General features: G+C 51.6%; 2 protein-coding genes across 2 annotated transcripts; both read left to right on the top strand.

Annotated features, from left to right (window-relative positions):
* Positions 1 to 2837: 2837 nt before the first annotated feature.
* Positions 2838 to 8707, top strand: PTCRA (pre T cell antigen receptor alpha). The gene is given in 7 exon segments (XM_029244265.1): positions 2838 to 2895; positions 5476 to 5508; positions 6354 to 6674; positions 7506 to 7550; positions 8154 to 8406; positions 8408 to 8513; positions 8515 to 8707. Coding segments are annotated over 7 exon segments (936 nt in total). The 3' UTR covers positions 8635 to 8707.
* A 3160-nt stretch (positions 8708 to 11867) lies between these two features.
* Positions 11868 to 20479, top strand: CNPY3 (canopy FGF signaling regulator 3). Its single transcript, XM_029242101.1, has 6 exons — positions 11868 to 12154; positions 15952 to 16075; positions 16891 to 16987; positions 18983 to 19105; positions 19341 to 19458; positions 19783 to 20479. The coding sequence occupies exons 1-6, from the start codon at positions 11980 to 11982 to the stop codon at positions 20004 to 20006; spliced, it is 861 nt and encodes a 286-aa protein (XP_029097934.1). The 5' UTR covers positions 11868 to 11979; the 3' UTR covers positions 20007 to 20479.
* The last annotated feature ends 1800 nt before the right edge of the window (positions 20480 to 22279 follow it).

Here is a 22279-nt window from a genome sequence, read left to right as displayed (position 1 = left end):
CCCAGCCTTTTTTTTTTTAATGTATTTTTATTTTATTTTATTTTTGGCTGCGTTGGGTCTTCGCTGCGGTGTGCAGGCTTCTCATTGTGGTGGCTTTTCTTATTGTGGAGCACCGGCTCTAGGTGACAGGGCACAGTAGTTGTGGTGCATGGGCTTAATTGCTCCGCAGCATGTGAGATCTTCCCGGACCAGAGCTCAAGCCCGTGTGCCGTGCATTGGCAGAGGGATTCTTAACCACTTTGCCATCAGGGAGGTCCCTATTCAGCCTTTAAAAAGGAAGGAGGTTCTCACAAGTTACAACATGGATGATGAACTTTGAGGATATAGTGCTAAATGAAATAAGCCAAGCGCAAAAGACAAATACTGTATGATTCCACTTTAATGATGTAGTCAAAATTACGGAAACAGAAAGTAGAATTGTGGTTGCCTGGGGCTGAAGGGAGGAGGAATGGAGTGTTTAGTTTTGCAAGAATTCTGGAGATGGATGATGGTGGTGGTTGCACAAGAATGTGAATGTACTTAATGCCACTGAACTTGAAATGGTTAGGATGGTAAATTTTGTTATATGTGCTTTACTACAATTAAAAATTTTTTAAGTTAAACAAATCCCCCCCCCAAATCACAGAGGCCTTTAAGCCAATTTTAAGGAAATAAGTATGAATTTGGAAAATAATTGGGAAAACCCAAATGTCTGAAAGTAAAGGAATAGCTAAATAAACTAAATAAATAGCTAAATAAACTATAGTACATCTGTAGTTCTATGTTTTAATAATGTTTATTTTCCTGATTTTAAAAATAATACAGATTCATCATAGAAAATTTAATAAATGAACAATTATAAAGATGAAAATAAAACTATCCAAAAGCCTAACATGCATAGATAACTATTGTTAACATTTGGTCTGCATCCTTCTAGGAACAGTTATATATTTCTTATACAAAATTGGGTATATATTGTCCATTTAAATTTGCATCCTGTTTGTTTAGACTTTCTGTGTATGTAATTATGTATACACATATATAAAGAAAGGGAGAACATTTATTGACTTCTGACTATGTATAGAGAATAATGCTAGAGCTGCTTCATGGATGATCTTGTTAAATATCACAGAACCCCTTTGAGGTATTATCATTCCCATTGTACAGATGAGGAAATGGAGGATTAGGGAAGTAAGTAATTTGGTGAAAGTCACACAACTCCTGAATGATATAGTCAGGATTGAAAGCCAGGTATTCTGGCTTCACAGCCCACACTCTGAACCAAACTCTCTTCTATATCCCAAGTCATTAAACATTCTTTTGAAAACATGTCTTTAAAAGCTGCTGCATAGGGACTTCCCTGGTGATCCAGTGGTTAAGACTGTGCTCCCAATACAGGGGGCCCAGGTTTGATTCCTGGGCAAGGAGCTAGATCCCGCATGCCGCAACTAAGAGCCCACGCAGCCAAATAAATATATTTTTAAAAAGCTGCTGCATGGGGAATTCCCTGGTGGCGCAGGGGTTAAGAATCCGCCTGCCAATGCAGGGGACACGGGTTCGAGCCCTGGTCCGAAAAGATCGCACATGCCGTGGAGCAACTAAGCCTGTGTGCCACAACTACTGAAGCCCACGCACCTAGAGCCAGTGCTCGGCAACAAGAGAAGCCACTGCAATGAGAAGCATTCGCACTGCAACAAAGAGTAGCCCCACTCACCGCAACAAAAGAAAGCCAGCGTAACCCGCAAGGTAGACCAACATAGCCAAAAATAAATTAATTAATTAATGAATTTAAAAAAAAGCTGCTGCGTAATATTCACTAACATAAATACACCAAACATCATTGAACTGTCTCCTAGCATTGAACAATTAGGTTGTTTCCAATTGCTCTTGGTTTTTTAATATAATACTTCAAAGAATATTTTTGTGCATAAATCTTTGTCTTATAATGACTGAATCTCTTATTATTCCCTTAGGTTATATACTTAGATGTAAAGTTTCAGGGTCAAAATAACAGCTACAGATAAAGTTTAGTGGAGTCACTGAAAATAGGATTTATAAAGTTTTTTGCGGGGAGGGGGCCGTACCCTGCGGGAACTTAGTTCCCCGACCAGGGACTAAACCCAGGCCCATGGCAGTGAAAGCGCCAAGTCCTAACCACTGGACCACCAGGGAATTCCCTAAAAAGATTATTTTTAAGAAGAGGTTTGATATGACAGGGCAGGGAGTATGTGGGAAATCTCTGAAATTTCTGGTCACTTTTGCTATAAACCTGAAATGGCGCTAAACAATAAATTCTATTTAAAAGGGTTGTAACTACATGGAAGTAAGTTTATTGGGCTTTTTGGCTATAGTAAGGCCAGCCATCAGAAAACAGTTCAAGCCCTGGCTCTGCCACCTGCCAGCTGTGTGGCCTTGGGAAGGTCACTCAATCTCTCTGAGCCTCAGTTGTCTCACCTGTGAAATGGAACTCACGGTTGTTGGCTGGATGGAATGAAGTGCTGTATGTTAAGCCCCTGACCTACCATCAAGTGCTCTGGATCCTGTAGATGGCAGGGGCAGTGACTGGGGAAAGGCTTTGCACACTGTGAAGTGCTCTTCAGATGGGAGGGGGTGTGGCATCTGACTCCTGGTGTGGTAGTGGCACCGTGAGTTCCCTGGACCCGTGAGAGAGTGAGAGAAGGCTGGGTTTGGGGGCCAGGGTGAAGGTGGGAGGGGCCCCTCACCTGGGGAAACGGCTCCGTGGTGGAGCAGCTGAGATGCAGCTGGGCCTGTGGCCTGCGAGGCAGTCCTGTGGCCGCCTCCTCCCCCAGCCCACAGCCCAGGTCTGCAGCTGGGTCCTGCCTCCTCTCAGGTGGGCCATGCCTGGGACTTGGCTGTTGCTTCTCCTGGCCCTCGGGTGTCCAGCCCTGCCCACAGGTGAGCGCCCTCCCTGCATCCCTCTCTGTTCCCCGTTAGTCTGCCCAAGCCTACTCCCTCACTCTGGGCGTCCCTAGGTGTGGGAGGGATGCAGGCAGGCAGGACAGAGGTACCTGGGTCCCCTGGGGAGGGTCTCACCAGAAGCCCATCATCCCCTTCCCCATTGTATTATACCTCCCAGCTATCTTGCTCTGGGGCCCCCAAGTCCTGCTCCCCTGGAGCCCAGTGTTGGGAAGAAGGGTACTCACCTCTCAGAGCAAGCTGGACAGGTGTGTATGATGGGGGGGTAGCCTGGCTGTGTTGTGTTATATGGGGTGATGGGGCACGGGCAACATGGTGAGGTCCCACCCTCCTTACTGTCCAGTCTCCTACCCTCAGGGCTCAGGGTGTCTCACGTTCACTCCCAGCTCACCCTAAAAATGGGCTCTCAGAAGTCTCAAGGCCTCAGTGACTTCCCAGTGTATTGACCCCCGACCCCGATCCCGGTCCTCCAAAGATCAAGGCTGGAGACAAAGGAGTCAAATTCTGAGAATTCCAGCTTCATCTAGAAGCTTATGCATGTTTGCATGTGTGTGGTGGGGATAGGTCCTTGACTTTGAGTTGGGGCATCTCCTTGTTCTAAAGTTGGCCCCCAGTATGTCACCACCTCGCCCTCGCTAGGCAGATAAACCACACCCATGTGGATCGGGGAGAGCCCATGTCGGGAGGCCTGAGCTCTGGGAAAGAAGCAGCTAGGGTGAGGAGGAGCAATCCTGGGAGGTTTTATGGAGGAGGTAGATGCTGAATTCAGCTAGGGGAGTGTGTCTCTCTGTACAGCTGAGAAGCCTCAGGAGGTTGAGGGTCCTGGAGCTCATTGCCAGCCTTCTCTCCTCCCTTTGTTTGTGATGCCTTATCAATATTAGTATTGATGATACTTATCTGCCAAGGTGTTTTATATTCATGATTTTTATTCTTCACAGCAATTTTACTGGGCTGGTGTTATTAACCCCATTATATCAATGGGACAATTAAGACTCTAAATTAAGTGGACAAGTCAAGAGTCAAATCAACTCTGTCTGAGGCCATGTCCCAGGCTTGGTCCACTGTGTCATGTAGCAAATCTTAGTCATCCTTCCAAGTGGGGTAGTCTGTGGGATTTGGAGTCACTGAGGTCTGAATTCAAATCCTGAGCGGGCTACTTACCATACTCCTGCTTCTAGGTCAGTTATTTGACCTTCAAGAAATCTTTTGTGAGGGAATTCCCTGGCAGTCCAGTGGTTAGGATTCCTCTGCAGGGGGCACAGTTTCGATCCCTGGTCGGGGAACTAAGATCCCACATGCCACGTGATGCAGCCAAAAAAAAGAAATATTTTGTGAGCACCCCCCCCACCTCTAAGTCCCCACGAGATTCTATGGCCTCCCTTCCCGGCACCCTGGGGCATTTCTTTAGCCTGGCTGCACCTAACTCATGGTGTGAATTTGTTTGTAGGTTTTTTTGTTTGTTTGTTTATTTTTGGCTGTGTTGGGTCTTCGTTGTGACACGCGGGTTTTTCATTAGGGTGGCTTCTCTTGTTGCAGAGCACGGGCTCTAGGCACGCGGGCTTCAGTAGTTGTGGCACGCGGGCTCAGTAGTTGTGGCTCGAGGGCTCTAGAGCACAGGCTCAGTAGTTGTGGTGCACGGGCTTAGTTGCTCCGCGGCATGTGGGATCTTCCCAGACCAGGGCTCGGACCTGTGTCCCCTGCATTGGCAGGTGGATTCTTAACCACTGTGCCACCAGGGAAGTCCCTTGTTTGTAGGTTTTAACCTTTGAGATTTTATTTATATGAAAAGATATCCAACTGTTCTTTTTTTTTTGGCTGCACCAAGTGGCTTGTGGTATCTTAGTTCCCCTACCAGGAAGTGAACCCAAGCCATGTCATTGAAAGCACTGAGTCCTAACCACTAGCCCGCCAGGGAATTCCTGATGTCCAACTATTCAAAAATAAGATTTTGTCATATATTAAATGAGTCATCTTTACCAAAAAGAATAAGTTTTTTGAAAATCAGGACTATTCTGAAATATATAGGACAAATGTTTGCAGTACCCACATGACTTACTTTTGTTTTTTTAATTATAAAATAATACAGACGTACACTTTATTTAATTAATTTATTTATTTGGCTGTGTTGGGTCTTAGTTGCGGCACTCGGGATCTCCATTGTGGCATGCGGGATCTTTAGTTGCCACATGTGAACTCTTAGTTGCAGCATGTGGGATCTAGTTCCCTGACCAGGGATCAAATCCGGGCCCCCTGCATTGGGAGCGCAGACTCTTAGCCACTGGACCACCAGGGAAGTCCCCGGACATACACTTTAAATGGGTGAATTGTATGGTACGTGAATTATATCTAAACAAAGCTGTTAAAAAATACTACAAACTTACAGAAAAGAACGGGGAATAATACAACAAACAACCATGCATACTCCACTCAGATTAGCAAATAGTTAAAATGTTGCCATATTTGAATCAAATATTATTTAAAAGAAACAAAAAGTTACAGATACATTTGAGGCCCGTTTTGATCTCATTCCAGATTCTATTTCCTTCCCTTCCTCCTCAGAGGTAACCACTCTCTTGAGGCTGGCACAACAAGGTACTATAAGTATTTGTTTGCATCTGCTGTCTTTCTCATGGGACTGAGATCATTGAGAGCAGGGACAATATTTTAATTAATGTGTATCCCCAGTGCCTGGCACAGAGAGATTCACGTATGATAGGTGACAGAAGGATGGAAGGATGGATGGATGAATGGAAGGAAGGGAAGATGGATAAATGGGTGAATGGATGGAAAAACATATAGATGGGAAGTAGAAAGAAGAGATGTAGAGAAGATGGATGATGGAAGAAAGGATGGATGAGGGACTTCCCTGGTGGCACAGTGGTTAAGAATCCACCTGCCAATGCAGGGGACACAGGTTCGAGCCCTGGTCCGGGAAGATACCACATGCCGCGGAACTACTAAGTCCGTGTGCCACAGCTACTGATCGTGTGCTCTAGAGCCCGCGAGCCACAGCTACTGAGCCCGCGTGCCACAACTACTGCAGCCCACATGCCTAGAGCCTGTGCTCCACAACAAAGAGAAGCCACTGCAATGAGAAGCCCGCACACCGCAACAAAGAGCAGCCCCTGCTCGCCACAACTAGAGAAAGCCCGCGCACAGCAACGAAGACCCAATGCAGACAAAAATAAATAAATAAATAAATTTTTTAAAAAAAGAAAGGATGGATGAATAGATGGGAGAATGAAAGGATAGAGGGAAGGAAGGTGGTTAGATAGGTAAATGCAAGGAGAGAGGGATGGATGAGTGGGTAGAAGGATAGATTGATGGTTGGTGGAAGGATAGATGGAAGGAGAGAAATCCAGAGGGAAGGATATGAGATCCTGACCTGGGAGGGCAAGGACAGACCTAGCCCCCTACAAGTGCGTGCTCTCTTGCAGGTGTGGGCAGCACACCCTTCCCCTCTCTGGCCCCACCAATCACACTGCTGGTGGATGGGAAGCAGCAGACTCTGGTGGTTTGCCTGGTCCTCGACGTTGCACCCCCTGGCCTTGAGAGTCCCATCTGGTTCTCAGCTGGGAATGGCAGCTCACTGGATGCCTTCACCTACGGCCCTTCCCCAGCAGCTGATGGCACCTGGACTAGCTTGGCTCAGCTTTCCCTGCCCTCCGAGGACCTGGCAGCCTGGGAGACCTTGGTCTGCCACACTGGACCTGGGACTGGGGACCACAGCCAGAGCACACAGCCTCTACAGCTGTCAGGTGGGGACAGAGCCTGGGCCCCTGTGGTTGCTCCCTGCCCCTTTCACACACCCTGAAACCAGGATATGGTGGCAGGGAGGGCAGAATCCAGGCCACGGGGGCATGAAGGGCATCTAAGTGCCAACCATCTAGGTCATGTGATGTCTGGGGTCAAAGGAGGGTGGCTTCAGGGCCCTGAGTTCTGGGATTTGAAACAGTGATATCTCATTCAAATCCAGGCTCTGATGCATGACTTCCAAGAGGTAATAATGTCTCCTCCCTCCTAGGTTAATATCTTTCTATGTATACCCAGGGTTAATATCTATATCACCCTAAATATGACACCCTGTTAGAATCAAACAATAATTAAATATTAAGTTGATATCACTTACTTATTGTTTATTCTGTGCCGGGCACTGTTGTAAACACTTTACACTTATGAAGTAGGTCATATTATTCTCATTTTATAGGCACAGAAAGGTTACATAACATGTCCAAAGCCAGCTATTATTGTTGACCAGATGACTTACTTTCTCTTTTTGAATTATGTTTGTTTTCTCAACCTCCAAATAGGAATGTTTGTTGAATAAATGTACTGCCTTCCAAAGAGGCTGCTAAGAAAATTGATTCCTTGTCTAAAAGTGCTGAGGCATCTCTAGGGGCAGGAGGACAGCCAGGAGAGAGGGAGATCTGGGCCCCTCAGAGGACTTGCTGCAGATGGGCTCAGGATTCCCACTACGGGTTCATTTGTCCATTTATCCAGTGCTCCAAGAAGAGCAGGGCCAGGGCATAGCACTGGGGTGGAGGGCACAGCCCATCCCAGTGACTTACTCCTTTCTCCTTGACTCGCAGGAGAAGCTTCCTCAGCCAGGACCTGCCTCTGGGAGCCTCTCAGGGGTGAGTACCAGGAACCAGGACCTCAGGCCCTGTTGGGCTCTGGGCCTGATGGTCCCCTCAAGAGGCTGCCTTGCCGGGTTGGGGCACTGGCTAGCCTGGGCCTCTGTCTACCCCTGGGTCAGGTGGGGATAGATCCTCTGACCCCAGCATAATTCCTGGACGCCAGTTGAGAAGCACAGGTGAGAGCTAGCAGAAGGGTCCTTGAAGCTCTCCTTGGGCAGCTCAGAGGGATGGTCTCAGCATCCGAGCCTTGGGAGACTCTTAGGAGTCTAGGGAGCCTCGGAAGACAGAGCGGAGGAAAGTCCCACCCCCCGCTGGATGCAGTCATGAGCCAGGTTCTACTTCCCTACCAAACAGAAATCTGAGCTGGTGTCTCTCCTCTGCAACCAAATGCTAATTCCTGCCTGGCTTGCATCGCCTTGGTTGCTGGGGAATCAAATTAAATGAAGGCTAGGAAGGTGTGTGTTATTATCACCAGTCAGAGCTGAGGTTAGACACCAGGAAGGACGTCCCCTGGGTTCCCTCTCCTCTGGTGAACCTTCTCGCGTGCGTGGGGCTGAGCGCCAGCCTCTAGGCCGCTCACCGGCTCCTTTTCTCCCGCAGGGACCCGGGGCCAGGCGCTGCGGCTCGAAGCGCTGCGGCTGCTGCTCTTCAAGCTGCTGCTGTTGGATGTGCTTCTGACCTGCAGCCGCTTCCGCGCCCCGCCCGCCGTGCGGGGGTACCCGGCCCGGGCGCCTCGCCCTGGGGACCCCGGGCTCCCCGCGGCCCCGTGGGCGGACCACCTTCTCCTCCCGCAGCCTCCGCCACCGGGAGGATCGTCCGCAGACCCCACCGACTGGATTCGCCGCAATGATTCGCCGAGGGCTCAGCCTGTCCACCCCGCCGGCGCTGCAGCCCCGGGACGGCCGCTGGGTTCACACCCGCCCTCCGGGTCGGGATCCCAGGAGCCCTGTCTGGGAGGAGGGGGCCGCTGGTGCTCAGGGCGTGGCGATCGGGACCCGCCCTCAGTATTCCTGCCTCCAGCCTTGGAGCATTTCTCTGCGATCTGCCTCCTCCAGCTGACCCGAGCTTCCCCGGAGGCTAGGCTCCGTCTCCCCCCTCAGACTGACGGCTTTCTGAGGGAAAAGGCTTTGTCTCTCCCATCAGATTGGAAGTCCCTTGAGGGTGGTGATTGACCCAGACACTGGGACATTTGAGGTGCTTATAACTGAGAACAATTAAAGGAGAACTATATGACACAAGCAAATGAAAAATATTTTAACTCCTGTCTGCTCTGGGAGGAGGGAATTTGGCAGATTTACAGGAGACAGAAATCTGGGAAGGCTTCCTGAGGGTGACAGCCTGGAAACTGCAGAGTGGGGCTGGGGTTGGGCTGGATGTGGTCCCAACTCTGTCTCCTCTCCTCATCACCAGGCATGGGGCAAGGCCCCCTCCCCCTCTCTGTCTCCTCACCCTCGCCCTGACCTCTCTGAGAGGTCAGGGTGAGGAGCCCATGAACCCAGGAAGATGGGGCGCTGGTCCTGATGTGAAGTCTTGTACAGACTTGACAGAAAAGAATAGGGCCAGGGGCTTCCCAGGTGGCGCAGTGATTGAGAGTCCGCCTGCCGATGCAGGGGGCACGGGTTCGTGCTCCGGTCCGGGAAGATCCCACAAGCCGCGGAGCGGCTGGGCCCGTGGGCCATGGCTGCTGAGCCTGCGCGTCCGGAGCCGCAACGGGAGAGGCCAAAACAGTGAGGGGCCCCCGGACCCAAAAAAAAAAAAAAAAAAAAAAAAGAATAGGGCCAGGATTCCAGAGTAATAGGATCATAACCACTGCCAAGAGCACAGATAGTAATTCCAAACTTATACATTATTAATCAATTAAGGGTCATTATTCATTTGACAAATATTCACTGAGCTTCAACTCTGAGCCAGGCACTAAAGAGGTTTTAGTTTCGTTTTGTTTTGTTTCCTAAAGAGGGTTCTTGCACTGATAGAATATGAGGCTCCCACAATGGGGTGTAACCTGTGTGTCCTCCGTTAGTCCAGCTCTTGCAGGAAACCCTGCCTTTTCCAGAGTTTCCTCTCCAGTAATCACCCCAAGAATCTCTGGGTGCATTCATGTGAATCCAGATGTCCCCTGGGGCAGTGCAGGACAGTGCCCTGGATCAATGGCCCTACTTCAGTCTTCCTTCCCCCAACGTGGCGGTGAGGAACTGTACTCTTAACACTCCCCACACACATGGCGTCAGTGACTCCCAGCTTGCCAGAGCCCCTTTGCCCTTTAGCTACTCTTCCACGAAAACCCTCACCTCTCCTCCACTGTTCATCTCTCACCAGCCTGTAAGGAGACTCTCCCAGCTCTTTTTTGGATCCTGCAAGGAGGGACAGGGCACAACTTCTGGGGAATCAACCTGTCCACCATCCCCACAGAGCCGGCTCCTTCCCTAACACACAGAAAGAGGGCGGGGTAGGCTGGGTGGGGGTGGGGGCATATCCAGCCATAATCGCAGAATTTCTCCAGCCACTGTCCCTTCCCAGCTCTCAGCCCAGATGTTGAGCCCAGGGCTCCTGCCAAACTAATCTGTGTCTCCGTAAATGTCCTCTCAGAGGCCCTTTTGTTTATCCTGGAAGCAGGCTTCCCTTAGCTTCAGCGCTCCTACCCATCTTGCCCCCCTTCCCCCAATCCTGCCCTGCCCCAGACTCTGAATCCCCACTGTGGCTGCATTAATGTTATTTCCCAAGAGGGTTCCTGGCCAGACTCTTGAGCCTCCTCAAGTCGTTTGAAGCCTAGAGAGCATGGAGGACCTCAGGACAATGTCCTGACCCTCTACACTGTGGAATTCTACATACCACAGCTCCTGCCTATCCAAAGTGCCTTGTCACCCACACAACTCTTTCAAGCTAAGAAACTAAGATCAGGGGCTTCCCTGGTGGCACAGTGGTTAAGAATCCGCCTGCCAATGCAGGGCACAGGGGTTCGAGCCCTGGTCCGGGAAGATCCCACATGCCTGGAAGCAACTAAGCCCGTGTGCCACAACTACTGAGCCTGTGCTCTAGAGCCCGCGAGCCACAACTACTGAAGCCCGCTCGCCGAGAGCCTGTGCTCTGCAACAAGAGAAGCCACCGCAATGAGAAGCCCGTGCACCACAAAAAAGAGTAGCCCCCACTCGCCGCAACTAGAGAAAGCCCACACGCAGCCAAAAATAAATAAATAAATTAATTAATTAAAAAAAAAGAAACTAAGATCAGGAAATGACAAGTCAATGGACTGAGCATCAGTCCTTTAAAGTCTTTATAAAATAGCATAAATATCCAACCTCTAGGAAGGAAACAAGAGGCACTGGAAAACACGGATTTATGGACAAAAATGGAATTTGCAGACAATCTCCCAGAGAAGCAGCCTTGGTCTGTGCGTGTCCATAGAACACTGAGCTCAGGGCCAGCCTGAAGCAGCCCCAAAGACCCAGAGAGTCCTCCTCTTGATGACACAGCACAAGGGGGTTTCACTGAGCAACTCCTTGCGCTAGGCACCCTGTTGCTGGTGAAGCAGAAGGGAAATCAATCATTCATTAGCCAAGTCCCTGCCTTGTGGGAGCTCAGAATCCAAAGAAAAAAACAATAGGCCAGAAAAGGGAGCCAGATTACACACTAAAAAGAAAATTATTGCATGAACTTTTTACAATCTGCTCAGTAAACCTTAATTCTATTAACCCGTTTGAGCGTCGCAGGAACAGGCAAGTCTTGAACAGCAGCTAGGAGGATCACTTTGTCATCATACAGATTAAAACTGAGGCTCAGAGAGGAAATGATTTGTTCTAGTTCTCACTGGGACAAATCTAGGGTTACTGGGCCCTAAGAAAGCTGCTTGAAGGCTGGGGACTCTTGGAATCGTCCAGGTCTCATCCACAGCGCCTACTAGAGTGACCGGCAATTAGAACAATAACAACAGCAGCAATAATAATAATAAAATTTAAAAACTGGTGCTCAGTTATAATGACCCCAGGGGAGAAGCGACGTGCAAGGAGGCGGAGAAGGCAGTGAAGACTCTCTTTCCCGTACCTTTCAGGACCAGGGCGCTGCTTCCTCTTCCCTAGTCCTGGTCCTCCAGCCCCTCCCAGAGCCTCCGTTATGGGATGGGAAAAGATGTTGCCATAGGTCACTGAGGGCACCATCCGCTCTCTCATTGGCCGAGGCCGAAAAAAGATCGTTCTCCGTTTCGCTAGAAGGCAAACCCCGAAAAGCCCATTGGCTGCCTAGTCCGCGGGCCTTCGTCGGCTCTGGGGGCCGGACGAGGCGGCCTAAAGCGGGAGTAGGCAGGAGGGGCTCCTCGTTGCCCTGGTTACGCTGAGGCACGTGTGCAGTCCCGGAAGCGGCTCCGGGAAGCTGCCTAGCTCGCGCAGCCGGAGGAAGCGCAGCCGGGTCCGCTCGGGTCGGGTCCGGCTGGGCCATGGAGCCGTTACCTGAGCCCGCGTCCCGGCCCCGGCCCGGGCCCAGGCCCCGCTGTCTTCTGCTTCTCCCCTTGCTATTGCTGCTGCTGCTACTTCTGGCGGCCCCGGAACTGGGCCCGAGGCAGGCCCGAGCAGAGGAGACCGACTGGGTTCGACTGCCCAGCAAATGCGAAGGTGAGGGGGCGGGGCTTGAGGAGAAGCGTCGGGGGATCGAAGGCCGTGGGCTCTCCAGCGGGTCTCCACTCCCTGAACCTGCTATGTTCCTGGCCCTGTGCTGGATATTGGGGACACAGGGGCGGGCGAGAGTTCAGGTCTCAGTGCACTTGGAGCTCAGAAATCGGTGAAAACAAGCACTTATAATCGGGGTAGTAGATGCCGTGGTAGGGGAGGCACAGAACTTTGGGGGCTGGGTGAGGAGCATCTAAATCTAGCCCAGAGATGGGGGGAAAGGCTTCGTCCAGGAAGCCCTGAACGATTAGGAGTTAGCCGGGTGAAGAGAAGTGAAGCCACAGATGGAGAGGCCTACAAGCAAAGGACAAGTTTGAGGAACTGAAAAGATCCACATGACTGGTCTTGGGGGAAGAAGAGCTTGAGACGCTCCCTTTGTGCCCTCACGGCAACCTACTTTGTGTCATTGGAAGTCTCCCCCACTAGCTGTGAGCTGCGGGCAGCGACCTTGACTCAGATAGCTATTCACACAGTGCCTAGTAAGCAACCAGTAGTTGTATTTGGAATAAGTATGAGTGAAGGGGGTGGGGGCGCTGTGGGTGTGTGTGGAGGGGGGAGGAGGGTCTGAGGCCGAAGGGGTCACTTTAGGAGAAGAGAGCCTGGGGGAACTTCCTGAGGGAGGAAGATTTTAGGAATATGGGAAAAGAGTGAATCCCAAAGGCCTCCCAAGGTGTGGCACTGGAGAGAGAGAGAAGGAGAGGGAGTGGGAAAGAGAGAAAAGAGCGCCAGCACGCAAACCAGCGATTCAGGACTGGGAAGGGCCTACCTTTTATTTCCTCCCCTCCATTTCTCAGTTTCCTCCTCAGGCCTTTACACCCACTCCTTCCTTCTCCCCTCCCTAACCCCAGCCCCCCACGAAAGTTGGCTATAAATCTGTTGCATCCTAACACAAAGCGTACAGTCGGCCAGAGGTTCCCCAAGCACTGGGAAGTGGGGGTAGTTTGGGAAGCATAATCTTTTTGTTTGAGAGATTAAAGGTGAGATGCTTCAGAGATGAGCTGACCTCACTGGTCGGCCTCCCAATGTAGATTCTAGCCTCTACTTTCTCCCTCACTGTCTTGTAGACAGTCAGAGGGTTATGGTGCCTTCCTTTCTTTCACTCTTCTTTTAGTCATAGCCAACATCTTTTGGGGGTTTCAGTTCCCCTTCTCATTTCCTATCTTATTCTAATACCAAAGAGCCCTTACTGTTTCTCTTATTATTCTCATAGCCTAAGAAGTTCACATTTCTTTTCCTTAGACTCATAATAGCACAGAGCTGGCAAAGATCTTTAGATCATTCTAGTCCAACCTGATTTTGTAGGTAATTAATAAAAATAATTTTAATGGGATTTTCAGTCATAGGAAGGCTTGGCAAACTCCAACCCTTAGGCTCCTCTTAATCATGTATATTTACTTTTACTTATCACTGTGACATCTTTGGTATTAAATGCTGACTATCTGGCCAACAAATCCTGCCTCCTGGCTCAGTAGCCTGAGTGGAAGCGGCCTTGGCACAGAGGAAGGAGAACCTGCCCAGAAAAAAGTGGGTGGATGTGCATGAGGATCTGGGGTCTGTGCCATGAGTCTCCTCCAAGTCTGGCTCTGGGTGGGACCCCCAGAGGGGGTCTTGAAGAGGTAAGGTTTGGAAGAGTTGGGCAGCAAGGTTGTGGTTGATGGGTATAAGAGAGATGAGTTGATGGGTTCCAACCTCCGGGGCCTGGCATACTGCATGTTGAGGGTGTGGAAGGGGGGGGGCACAGGAGCCAGAAAAATGATGAGCTTGTACACAGTACAGGACAGAAGAGGGGAGGGAGCCCAGATGGTCCTGGATGGAGAGCCAGGGAGGTGAGACACCCACAATTCATTGCAGACTCTGAGGTCACTGGCTTACATTTTGGAATTTTCATGTGTTCCAAGTTCTCCAAGCCATCTATTAATGCATATGCTATAAAATTTCACCAAACAAGCCTGCAGGGGATTTATTTGTTTCAGTAGTAAGTTGGTTTTCTACCCAACTCTGCTGTTGGTGTTATAACAACGCTGATGGCATTTAGCCTGCAGACCACGTTCCACTCGGAGACGTCAGAAGCTGCTCGAGCACCAGCACAGTCTCTCTGAGCAATATTTATCAAGTATCCAACTGATAAAGTCCAAAACTAGAGGAATAAAGAAAAAAATCCAGTACATGATCCTCATTTTGAGTGCCCTTGTAGTCGAATCAGAGAGACACATGAGATGACGGAGGCCCTTAGTGAGAGCATGGATCCTGCAGAGTCTCAGAATGAAATCAAGAGCAGGTGGGATTCATCCAGAAGGGCTTCCTGGGGGAGGGGGTTTTTAAGGTGAGGTTAGGAGAATGGACAGACAACCCCTGAAGGGGGACATCATGCACTTTCCTGAAGCCCCAGGCACTGCCCACTTTCAGTGGTAGCACTCCTTCTGCAATGGTAATTATTTGTTTACACTTTTCTCTGCTCCATTAGACTGAGTATCTAGAAGGGAGGGACCTTCTTTCTGTCTGTGTATCCCCAGGCAGTGCCTGACACAGGAGTTGCTTAATAACTGTTCAAGGAAGCGTAAGAGGAAATGAGAAAATATATGAACAAAAACAGTAGAAACAGGCCTGTGGGGGGAATGGAGCAAATTAATTTGGTAGGAACAGAGAGCTGGTGTTGGAACAACATATGAAATCAAGAAATAAAACAGCCATGAAAGACATTTTGGGGGGCTTCCCTGGTGGCTCAGTGGGTAAGAATCCGCCTGCCAATGCAGGGGACACGGGTTCGAGCCCTGGCCCAGGAAGATCCCACATGCCATGGAGCAACTAAACCTGTGCACCGCAACTACTGAGCCTGTGCTCTAGAGCCTGCAAGCCACAACTACTGAGCCCGCATGCCACAACTACTGAAGCCTGTGAGCCTAGAGCCCGTGCTCTGCAACAAGAGAAGCCGCAGCAATGAGAAGCCCGCGCACTGCAACGAAGAGTAGCCCCTGCTCACCGCAACTAGAGAAAGCCGGCGCGAAGCAAAGAAGACCCAACACAGCCAAAAATAAATTAATTAATTAAAAATTTTTTTAAATAAATAAAAAATTTAAAAAAGACATTTGGGGAACAACTGGGGAAATTTGAATATGGACTGAGCATTAGATGATATTGGAATTGTTGTTAATCTTCCGAGTATGGTGATTTTTATGGTTAGGTAGGAGAAGGTCCTTGTTCTCAAGAGATGCGTGATGACTTGTTTAGGAGTGATGTAAGTCTACTTTCAAAATGGTTTAGCAAAAACAATGTGTATATTGTTGACATCTATTATTATCACATTGCTTTATATTATATATTGGGGAGAGAGTGTGATAAATCACTAACGACTGTTTTTTTGTTTGTTTTTACTAACAACTGTTGACTGTGAGTGGAACGTATATAGTTATTCATTGTACTCTTTCAGCATTTCAGCTTTTCTATATGTTTGAAAAATTTTTAAGTAAAATAAATGATTGTGGGGGTGGGGAGCAGGAAGGAGCTGGGAGGAATGAAGCCAGTAGGAATAAGGGCCAGGAGTGGACAGGGGGCAGTGGATCTTGGAGCCCGCTTTCACCTACTGAGCTCCATTTGGTGGTCTGGTGCTAACTCCTTTCTCTGCCCCAAGCATTGACTCAACCCAGTCCCGGAGAGGCGTCCACTCGGGTCTGTTTTGCTGGGAGTCAGCTCCCGTCAAAGGCTCAGATGCACTCAGTAGGCTGTGCTGTGTCTCCTTCCCCCAGTGTGTAAATACGTCGCAGTGGAGCTGAAGTCAGCCTTTGAGGAAACTGGCAAGACCAAGGAAGTGATTGACATGGGCTATGGCATCCTGGACCGGAAGACCTCAGGAGTCAAATACACCAAGTCGTAAGTGAAGTGGTAGGGAGGGGGGCACTGGCCTGGTCTGCTTTGTCCCTCGAGGCATCAGCAGCTTGAAGTTCCCTTCTCCCTTCTGGCTAGGCAGACCCACCAGAGGGAGGCAGCTCTAACTGAGACCTAAGTTTGCCCACTGGTTCTATCCCCAACTAATTGTGTGGCCTTCATAAATCCCTGAATGCCTCTGGGCTTCACATTCCTCATCTGTAAAAGCAAGACTGTTGGACCTTATCAGTGATTCCCAGGCTCTTGGATTTTATGGATTAATTTTTTTAAATATAGGATTACTGGGGAATTCCCTGGTGGTCCAGTAGTTAGGACTGGGCGCATTCACTGCCGTGGCCCGGGTTCAATCCCTGGTCAGGGAACTAAGATCCCGCAAGCCTCGCAGTGTGGCCTAAGAAAAAAAGAAAAGATTACCAACTTTTAACTTTGCCAGGTATAAATATTAAAAACAAACCAAAAAACACTTCCATCAACTATGATCATCCTTTCAAAATGAAGTGATATCTTAACATCAAACTTTAATACATTTTACTTTATTTTTAAAAAATCTACTGAATCATTTAGCTTTATTAAAAAAAACAAAAACAAAACTTCCTTCCCGTAGAGCTGTTAAACTTGTGTCTCTCTGGTCTGTGTTCCAGCATTTCAGAGCCCCCCCCAGATGACCTATCTTCCTTCCAGCTCTGCCTTCCCGTTGGTGAGATGTGCAGGTGTTGGGGTAGCAGGGCTGGAGGGACGGACCACTAATCCACGGGGGTGAGGAGGGGAACTCAGGCCCTCTCGTGCTGCTGTCTCGGCAGGGACTTAAGGTTAATCGAAGTCACTGAGACCATTTGCAAGCGGCTCCTGGACTACAGCCTACACAAGGAGAGGACCGGCAGCAACCGATTTGCCAAGGTTGGGTTTGTGCTGGCCCTTCATCCCCACCGGGGTCAGGCTGCATGTTTAAGTGTGTCTGCTGGTCTGGGTGCCACTGGAAGATCGTGCCCTGGGAGCATCCCTCCTCGGTCTCTCCCCGTTCTTCATCCATTGCTGTTGGCACCCCTCCCCTCCTGAGCGGCCTGACTTTTCAGTGGCAGTGGGCACATCCCTGATGGTCTGGGCCTGCCCATTGGGGTCCTGCCTCAGCCCCAGATAGAAATGCTCCCGGGTGGCAGCCCCCTCGGAGGCCTAAGCACTCGTGCAGGGAGAACTCAGGCTGTGCCGAATTGTGAGTGTTTAGAGGAGATGTCAGAAGACTCTTGGGGGGCGGTGACTGCCACGCCCCTCCTCTGGGCCCACAGGGCCCCTACCTGGACCTCCATCATGGTGCCCTTGTGACATTTATTGTGCTTACTGTGTACACGAATGCTTCCCTCCCTGGAGAATGAGCTTTCTTGCAACAAGGCCCATGTTTCTTTGTCTCTGCATCTTCCATGTTTGGTAGGAGAGTTGTCTCCCACATTTCTCCACCTAAGTACCCTTATAGCAAAGGAGATCCATCAGAAACCCCTGGGAAACCTAGATGAATGGTATCAAACCACAGAAGTCTTAAGTTTTATCTTTATAATGGGTGTTAATGTTGTACTTGGTAATAAATCCATGTTTAATTTAAAAATGTTTAACATTATTTTCCATAGCAAAAAAATTAGAACCAACCTAACCATTCACCAGTAGGGGAGTGGTTAAATAAATCAGCGTGGCCATTCAGTAGACCATTTTGCAAAGTGTAAAACGAAGAATGAGATAGCTTTTTATGAACTGAACTAAGATCATCTCCAAAGTATATTATTATTATTTTTTTTTTTTTTTGCGGTACGCGGGCCTCTCACTGTTGTGGCCTCTCCCGCTGCGGAGCACAGGCTCCAGACGCGCAGGCTCAGCGGCCATGGCTCACGGGCCCAGCCGCTCCACGGCATGTGGGATCTTCCCGGACCAGGGCAGGAACCTGTGTCCCCTGCATCGGCAGGCGGACTCTCAACCACTGCGCCACCAGGGAAGCCCCAAAGTATATTATTAAGTGAAAAAGGCAAGGTGCCGAATGGTGTGTATGATACATACTGCTGCTTGTGTAAAAAGTGGGGGTGGAAGAGAGGATATATTTGTGTGTATATTTGCTTCTAGTCGCGTGCATGATCTCTGGAAAGATAGAGGAGAAATAGTGTGTTGTCTCCGTGGAGAAGAATATTTTTTATGCAACCAAGAGTCCTCCCTGCTTCGCCTGTGCCTCTTCCCCTCAAGGAAGGACACAGGCCATAGGAAGAACCCGAAGCAGGGAGTGGGCCTGGATATGGGGGAGGTCACAGTGAGGGGAAACAGCCAAGACCAACTTATTTCCTGGAAAAGGAGTATTTGTCCAAAGGGCCTGAGGGCAACAGCAGGCTTTTTTGGTTTTTGGGTTTTTTTATAAATTTATTTATTTTTGTCTGTGTTGGGTCTTTGTTGATGCGCACAGCCTTTCTCTAGTTGCAGCGAGCAGGGGCTACTCTTCGTTGCAGTGCGCCGGCTTCTCATTGCAGTGGCTTCTCTTGTTGGGGAGCACGGGCTCTAGAGCGCAGGCTCAGTAGTTGTGGCACATGGGCTTAGTTGCTCCATGGCATGTGGGATCTTCCCAGACCAGGGCTCGAACCCATGTCCCCTGCATTGGCAGGTAGATTCCCAACCACTGCGCCACCAGGGAAGCCCCAGCAGACCTTTTGGAAAGAAGGAGTGAGGGGAGGCAGGACAGGGCGTGTGTGTGGAGGGGTTGTGGGATGCAGGTCTCAAAGAGGGGAGGGGAAGGTCAGGACAAGTGTGAGAAGCTATAAGGGGTCTTGACTTCCAGCTGGGTCCTTGGGCCTCCAGCTCCACTGGGAGAGGAGGAGGCAGGGAGAGGAAGGGTCTCTGCCTCTCATGTCTGGTCGCCTCTTCCAGGGCATGTCGGAGACCTTTGAGACGCTACACAACCTGGTGCACAAAGGGGTCAAGGTGGTGATGGACATCCCCTACGAGCTGTGGAATGAGACCTCTGCAGAGGTGGCTGACCTCAAGAAGCAGGTACGGACCCCTCGGCCCTCAGAGGCCAGCTGTGCCCCACAGAGCTGGGTGGTGGGGGATCCTCGTCTGAGGAAGGCCACCAGGAGCCGGGGGACCGTGATCAAGTCGTTTCACCCCTCTGGCTGCAGCCTCCTCGGGAATCAGCCACCAGCCTGGTGGGCGGCGGGGCTCGGCTGGGCTCCTCTGGGAGAAGTCGGCGCCGGGCTTTGCCAACGCGAGGCGTTGTGGTTAACAGTGCGACGTGCTGGTGGAGGAGTTTGAGGAGGTGATCGAGGACTGGTACAGGAACCACCAGGAAGAGGACCTGACTCAGTTCCTCTGTGCCAATCACGTGCTGAAGGGCAAGGATACCAGTGAGTCTGAGGGCACGTCAGCCCTCGATTGTGTTGTTTGCCTCCCCCTCAGGGGAGGTGGGTAGGGGGAGGACAGAAAAGAAATAAGAAATGGGGGCATCGTAGCATCTGTCCTCAGGGAGCTGGATGGGACAGGGTGGGGTCAAGGCCTGACGCGCCCGTTGCAGAGTAACGTGTGGATGCCTCAGATGCCCCAAAACGGGCCTGGGACCACAGCGAGGCAGAGCTGGGACGCATTCCAGTCGCCGCCCCCAGTGGCTCCGCAGCCAGTGCTCCTCACCCAGCAAAGCAGTCTGTTGACGGTGTCTCTCCTCCTTGCCCCAGGCTGCCTGGCAGAGCGGTGGTCTGGCAAGAAGGGGGACACAGCCGCCCTGGGGGGGAAGAAATCCAAGAAGAAGAGCGGCAGGGCCAAGGCCTCGGGTGGCGGCAGCGGTGGCAGCAAACAGAGGAAGGAGCTGGGTGGCCTCGAGGGAGACCCCAGCCCCGATGAGGACGAGGGCATCCAGAAGGCTTCCCCCCTCACCCGCGGCGCCCCCGAGGAGCTCTGAGCCTAACTCCGCTCTCCTGCTGGCCCAGAGCCCTGACCTGGGAGCTGGAGGATCTGGGCCCCGGCTCTGGCAGACAGAGCGGCACCGGGCTTCAGCTGTGCCTGCCTGGGCTGCGCCTCTTCTGCTGCAGACAGACTCCAGCCCTGGAAGAACTCAGATCAGCTGCGGGCAGCCCAGGCCGGCCTTTTCCCTCTGCCCAGCGTTCCTCTCCTGACCCAGACTTCAGGCGGGCTCTGCGCTCTGAGGACTGCCCAGGACTCCAGTGTGAACTTGGACAGGCAGGTGTCGAGCTGGGCCCCGGGACTGGGGCTCCAGAGCCCCGCACCCCCTCGCTTCTCTGGCACTGACACCGGGAAGCAAGACTGAGGCCCCAGCTCCTCCTCTCTGCACCCACCCCTCCTGTGGACACCTTGCACTCTGCCCAGCCCTCCCCAGGGCTCACAGAGTAAAAACCTTTCGGCCTTTTTCGTTTGGATTTCTGAGTCCTTTTCAGCCCCTCAGAGGGGCCTGGAGCCCCCTGTGGCTCTTTCCTGTCCCTCACCTTCCAGCCTTGGGGGCTGAGGATGGGAGGCTGTTCCCATCCTCCCATCACTGAGGCCGAACCTGCTGACTGTGGAGAAAGCAAGTGCAGGGAGGGCCCGGGGGCGCTGGGGCGAGAGGTGGGCCTTGGGTATGCGGTGGGGCCCCTCAGCTGCTCTTGGTCTCCCCGAGCCCCCCAGGCCGGGAGGGACCTCACTTGTGCCCTGGCACCTGGCTGCCCTCATTCCTTCCCTCCCTCCCGCCTCTCCTCTCCCCGCCACCAAGGCCTTCCCGTTGGTTGTGTAAAGTGTACGCCAGTGACCCCACCAGCTCCCGCCCCTCGTCTCCACCTCCGCCTGGCCCTGCCTGTTGGCCTTGAACCTTGTTCCCTGATGACCACACCTGACCACTCCATGCTTCCTAGCTGTTGTGCCCGGAGCCCGCAGGGGAGGGAGGACACCCCAGTCCCCCCAAAACAGCTGGTTGCACCATGTTCTCTGGGAGTAAGGGAGAAACAGGAAGGCTGGCCTCTGGGGAGAAGGGATGGGAGGCTCCGGCACCTCCTTGTCTGTCCTGAAGGCAGAGATCTGTGGTGGGTCAGAAGCAATAGTGGTGACAGCTGCGAGTAGTCAGTGCTATAACCCTGCAGTGCACTCGGGTGGGCGCTGTTAGCCCCATTTTGTAGAAGAGGGAACTGAGGCTCAAGTCACAGGACGCGCGCGAAGTCCTGTTGGCAGTGGCACAGCTGCACGCGGACCCTGGCTTTGAGACCCCAGCCCACTGTATTCCCGCAGCCCCAGGGCCCCTCTCCCAATACCTGGCACTGGCCATGTGATTCGCATTGAACTGGTTTGGTTTCTTGCCCGTAACCCATGCCCACCAACAAGTCTCTTTTAGAAGGAAAATAGGACGCAGCCCCTGCTTCTAGAAAGGAGAGAAGAGTGGAAGGTCCCGCCAGCACTGCGCCCACACCACATCCCCTGAGCACCCGCACCCAGGCTCCCTCACACTCCAGGCTGGGCCCAGCAGGTAGGAGGGGTCACTGCTGAGGTGCCCCAGGAGGATTTTCCCAGCTTCTGGCAAAAAGGCTCTGGGGTCCCCCCAACTCGGGCTCAGCCCCTCCCCGCTCCCCAGGGCTGGGAACACCAAGGCCATAGAGAGTGGAGCAAATTGGAAGCTGCTTCTCTGGCCCATGAGGCTTAGAACAGGCCCTTGGAGGATGATACTTTTTGGTCTAGCGCCCCCCTCCCCATCTCCAGCGCTGATACTGGTGCCTGTTGAAGGGGCTATGGGCAGAGATTCCAGCCTAGACTGTGGTCCCATCCTGGACTCTGGTCTGAGCATAGGAGGTGACTGCGGGGGTCTGGGATTGGAACCCAGGGCTGGGGAACCATTTGCAGGCCCCTGGACTGTCTAGGATTTGGTGGACAGTCTCTGACCACCCCCATCCTATCACTAACCCTCAGCACTTCAGTACTTGGCTTAGGTCTGTCCCCAGAGCTTCACTGTCCTTAGAACAGGATGAGACAAAGACCTATTCCCTTACTGGGGTGTTGGCCCAGGGGCCCAATCCCAGGCCTAGGCCCAGACCAGAGGGAGGGCAGCGCTGTGACTGCTTTACTCTTTGACCTGTGGCTGCTGCAGGATGAGTGCCCTCACTTGCCCCCCATTCCCCACAAGGCCAGGCGTGTTGCACACTCACTGGCTCTCCACGCACCCACCCCAGCAGGCAGCTTCTCCCTGGCCCAGCCTAG

This window comes from Monodon monoceros, unplaced genomic scaffold, assembly GCF_005190385.1.
Source record: "Monodon monoceros isolate NGI ecotype Baffin Bay Population unplaced genomic scaffold, NGI_Narwhal_1 Super_Scaffold_3, whole genome shotgun sequence".
Classification (NCBI taxonomy): domain Eukaryota; kingdom Metazoa; phylum Chordata; class Mammalia; order Artiodactyla; family Monodontidae; genus Monodon; species Monodon monoceros.
This window is presented reverse-complemented; position numbering and strand designations above follow the sequence as displayed.

What these genes read in the sequence shown, in the direction of transcription:
- CNPY3 (XM_029242101.1), top strand. Translation starts at nt 11,980, where the DNA reads ATGGAGCCGTTACCTGAGCCCGCGTCCCGGCCCCGGCCCGGGCCCAGG. An exon ending in GGAGTCAAATACACCAAGTC is followed by an intron (nt 16,076 to 16,890) that starts GTAAGTGAAGTG and finishes CTGTCTCGGCAG; the next exon opens with GGACTTAAGGTTAATCGAAG. An exon ending in TGGCTGACCTCAAGAAGCAG is followed by an intron (nt 19,106 to 19,340) that starts GTACGGACCCCT and finishes TGTGGTTAACAG; the next exon opens with TGCGACGTGCTGGTGGAGGA.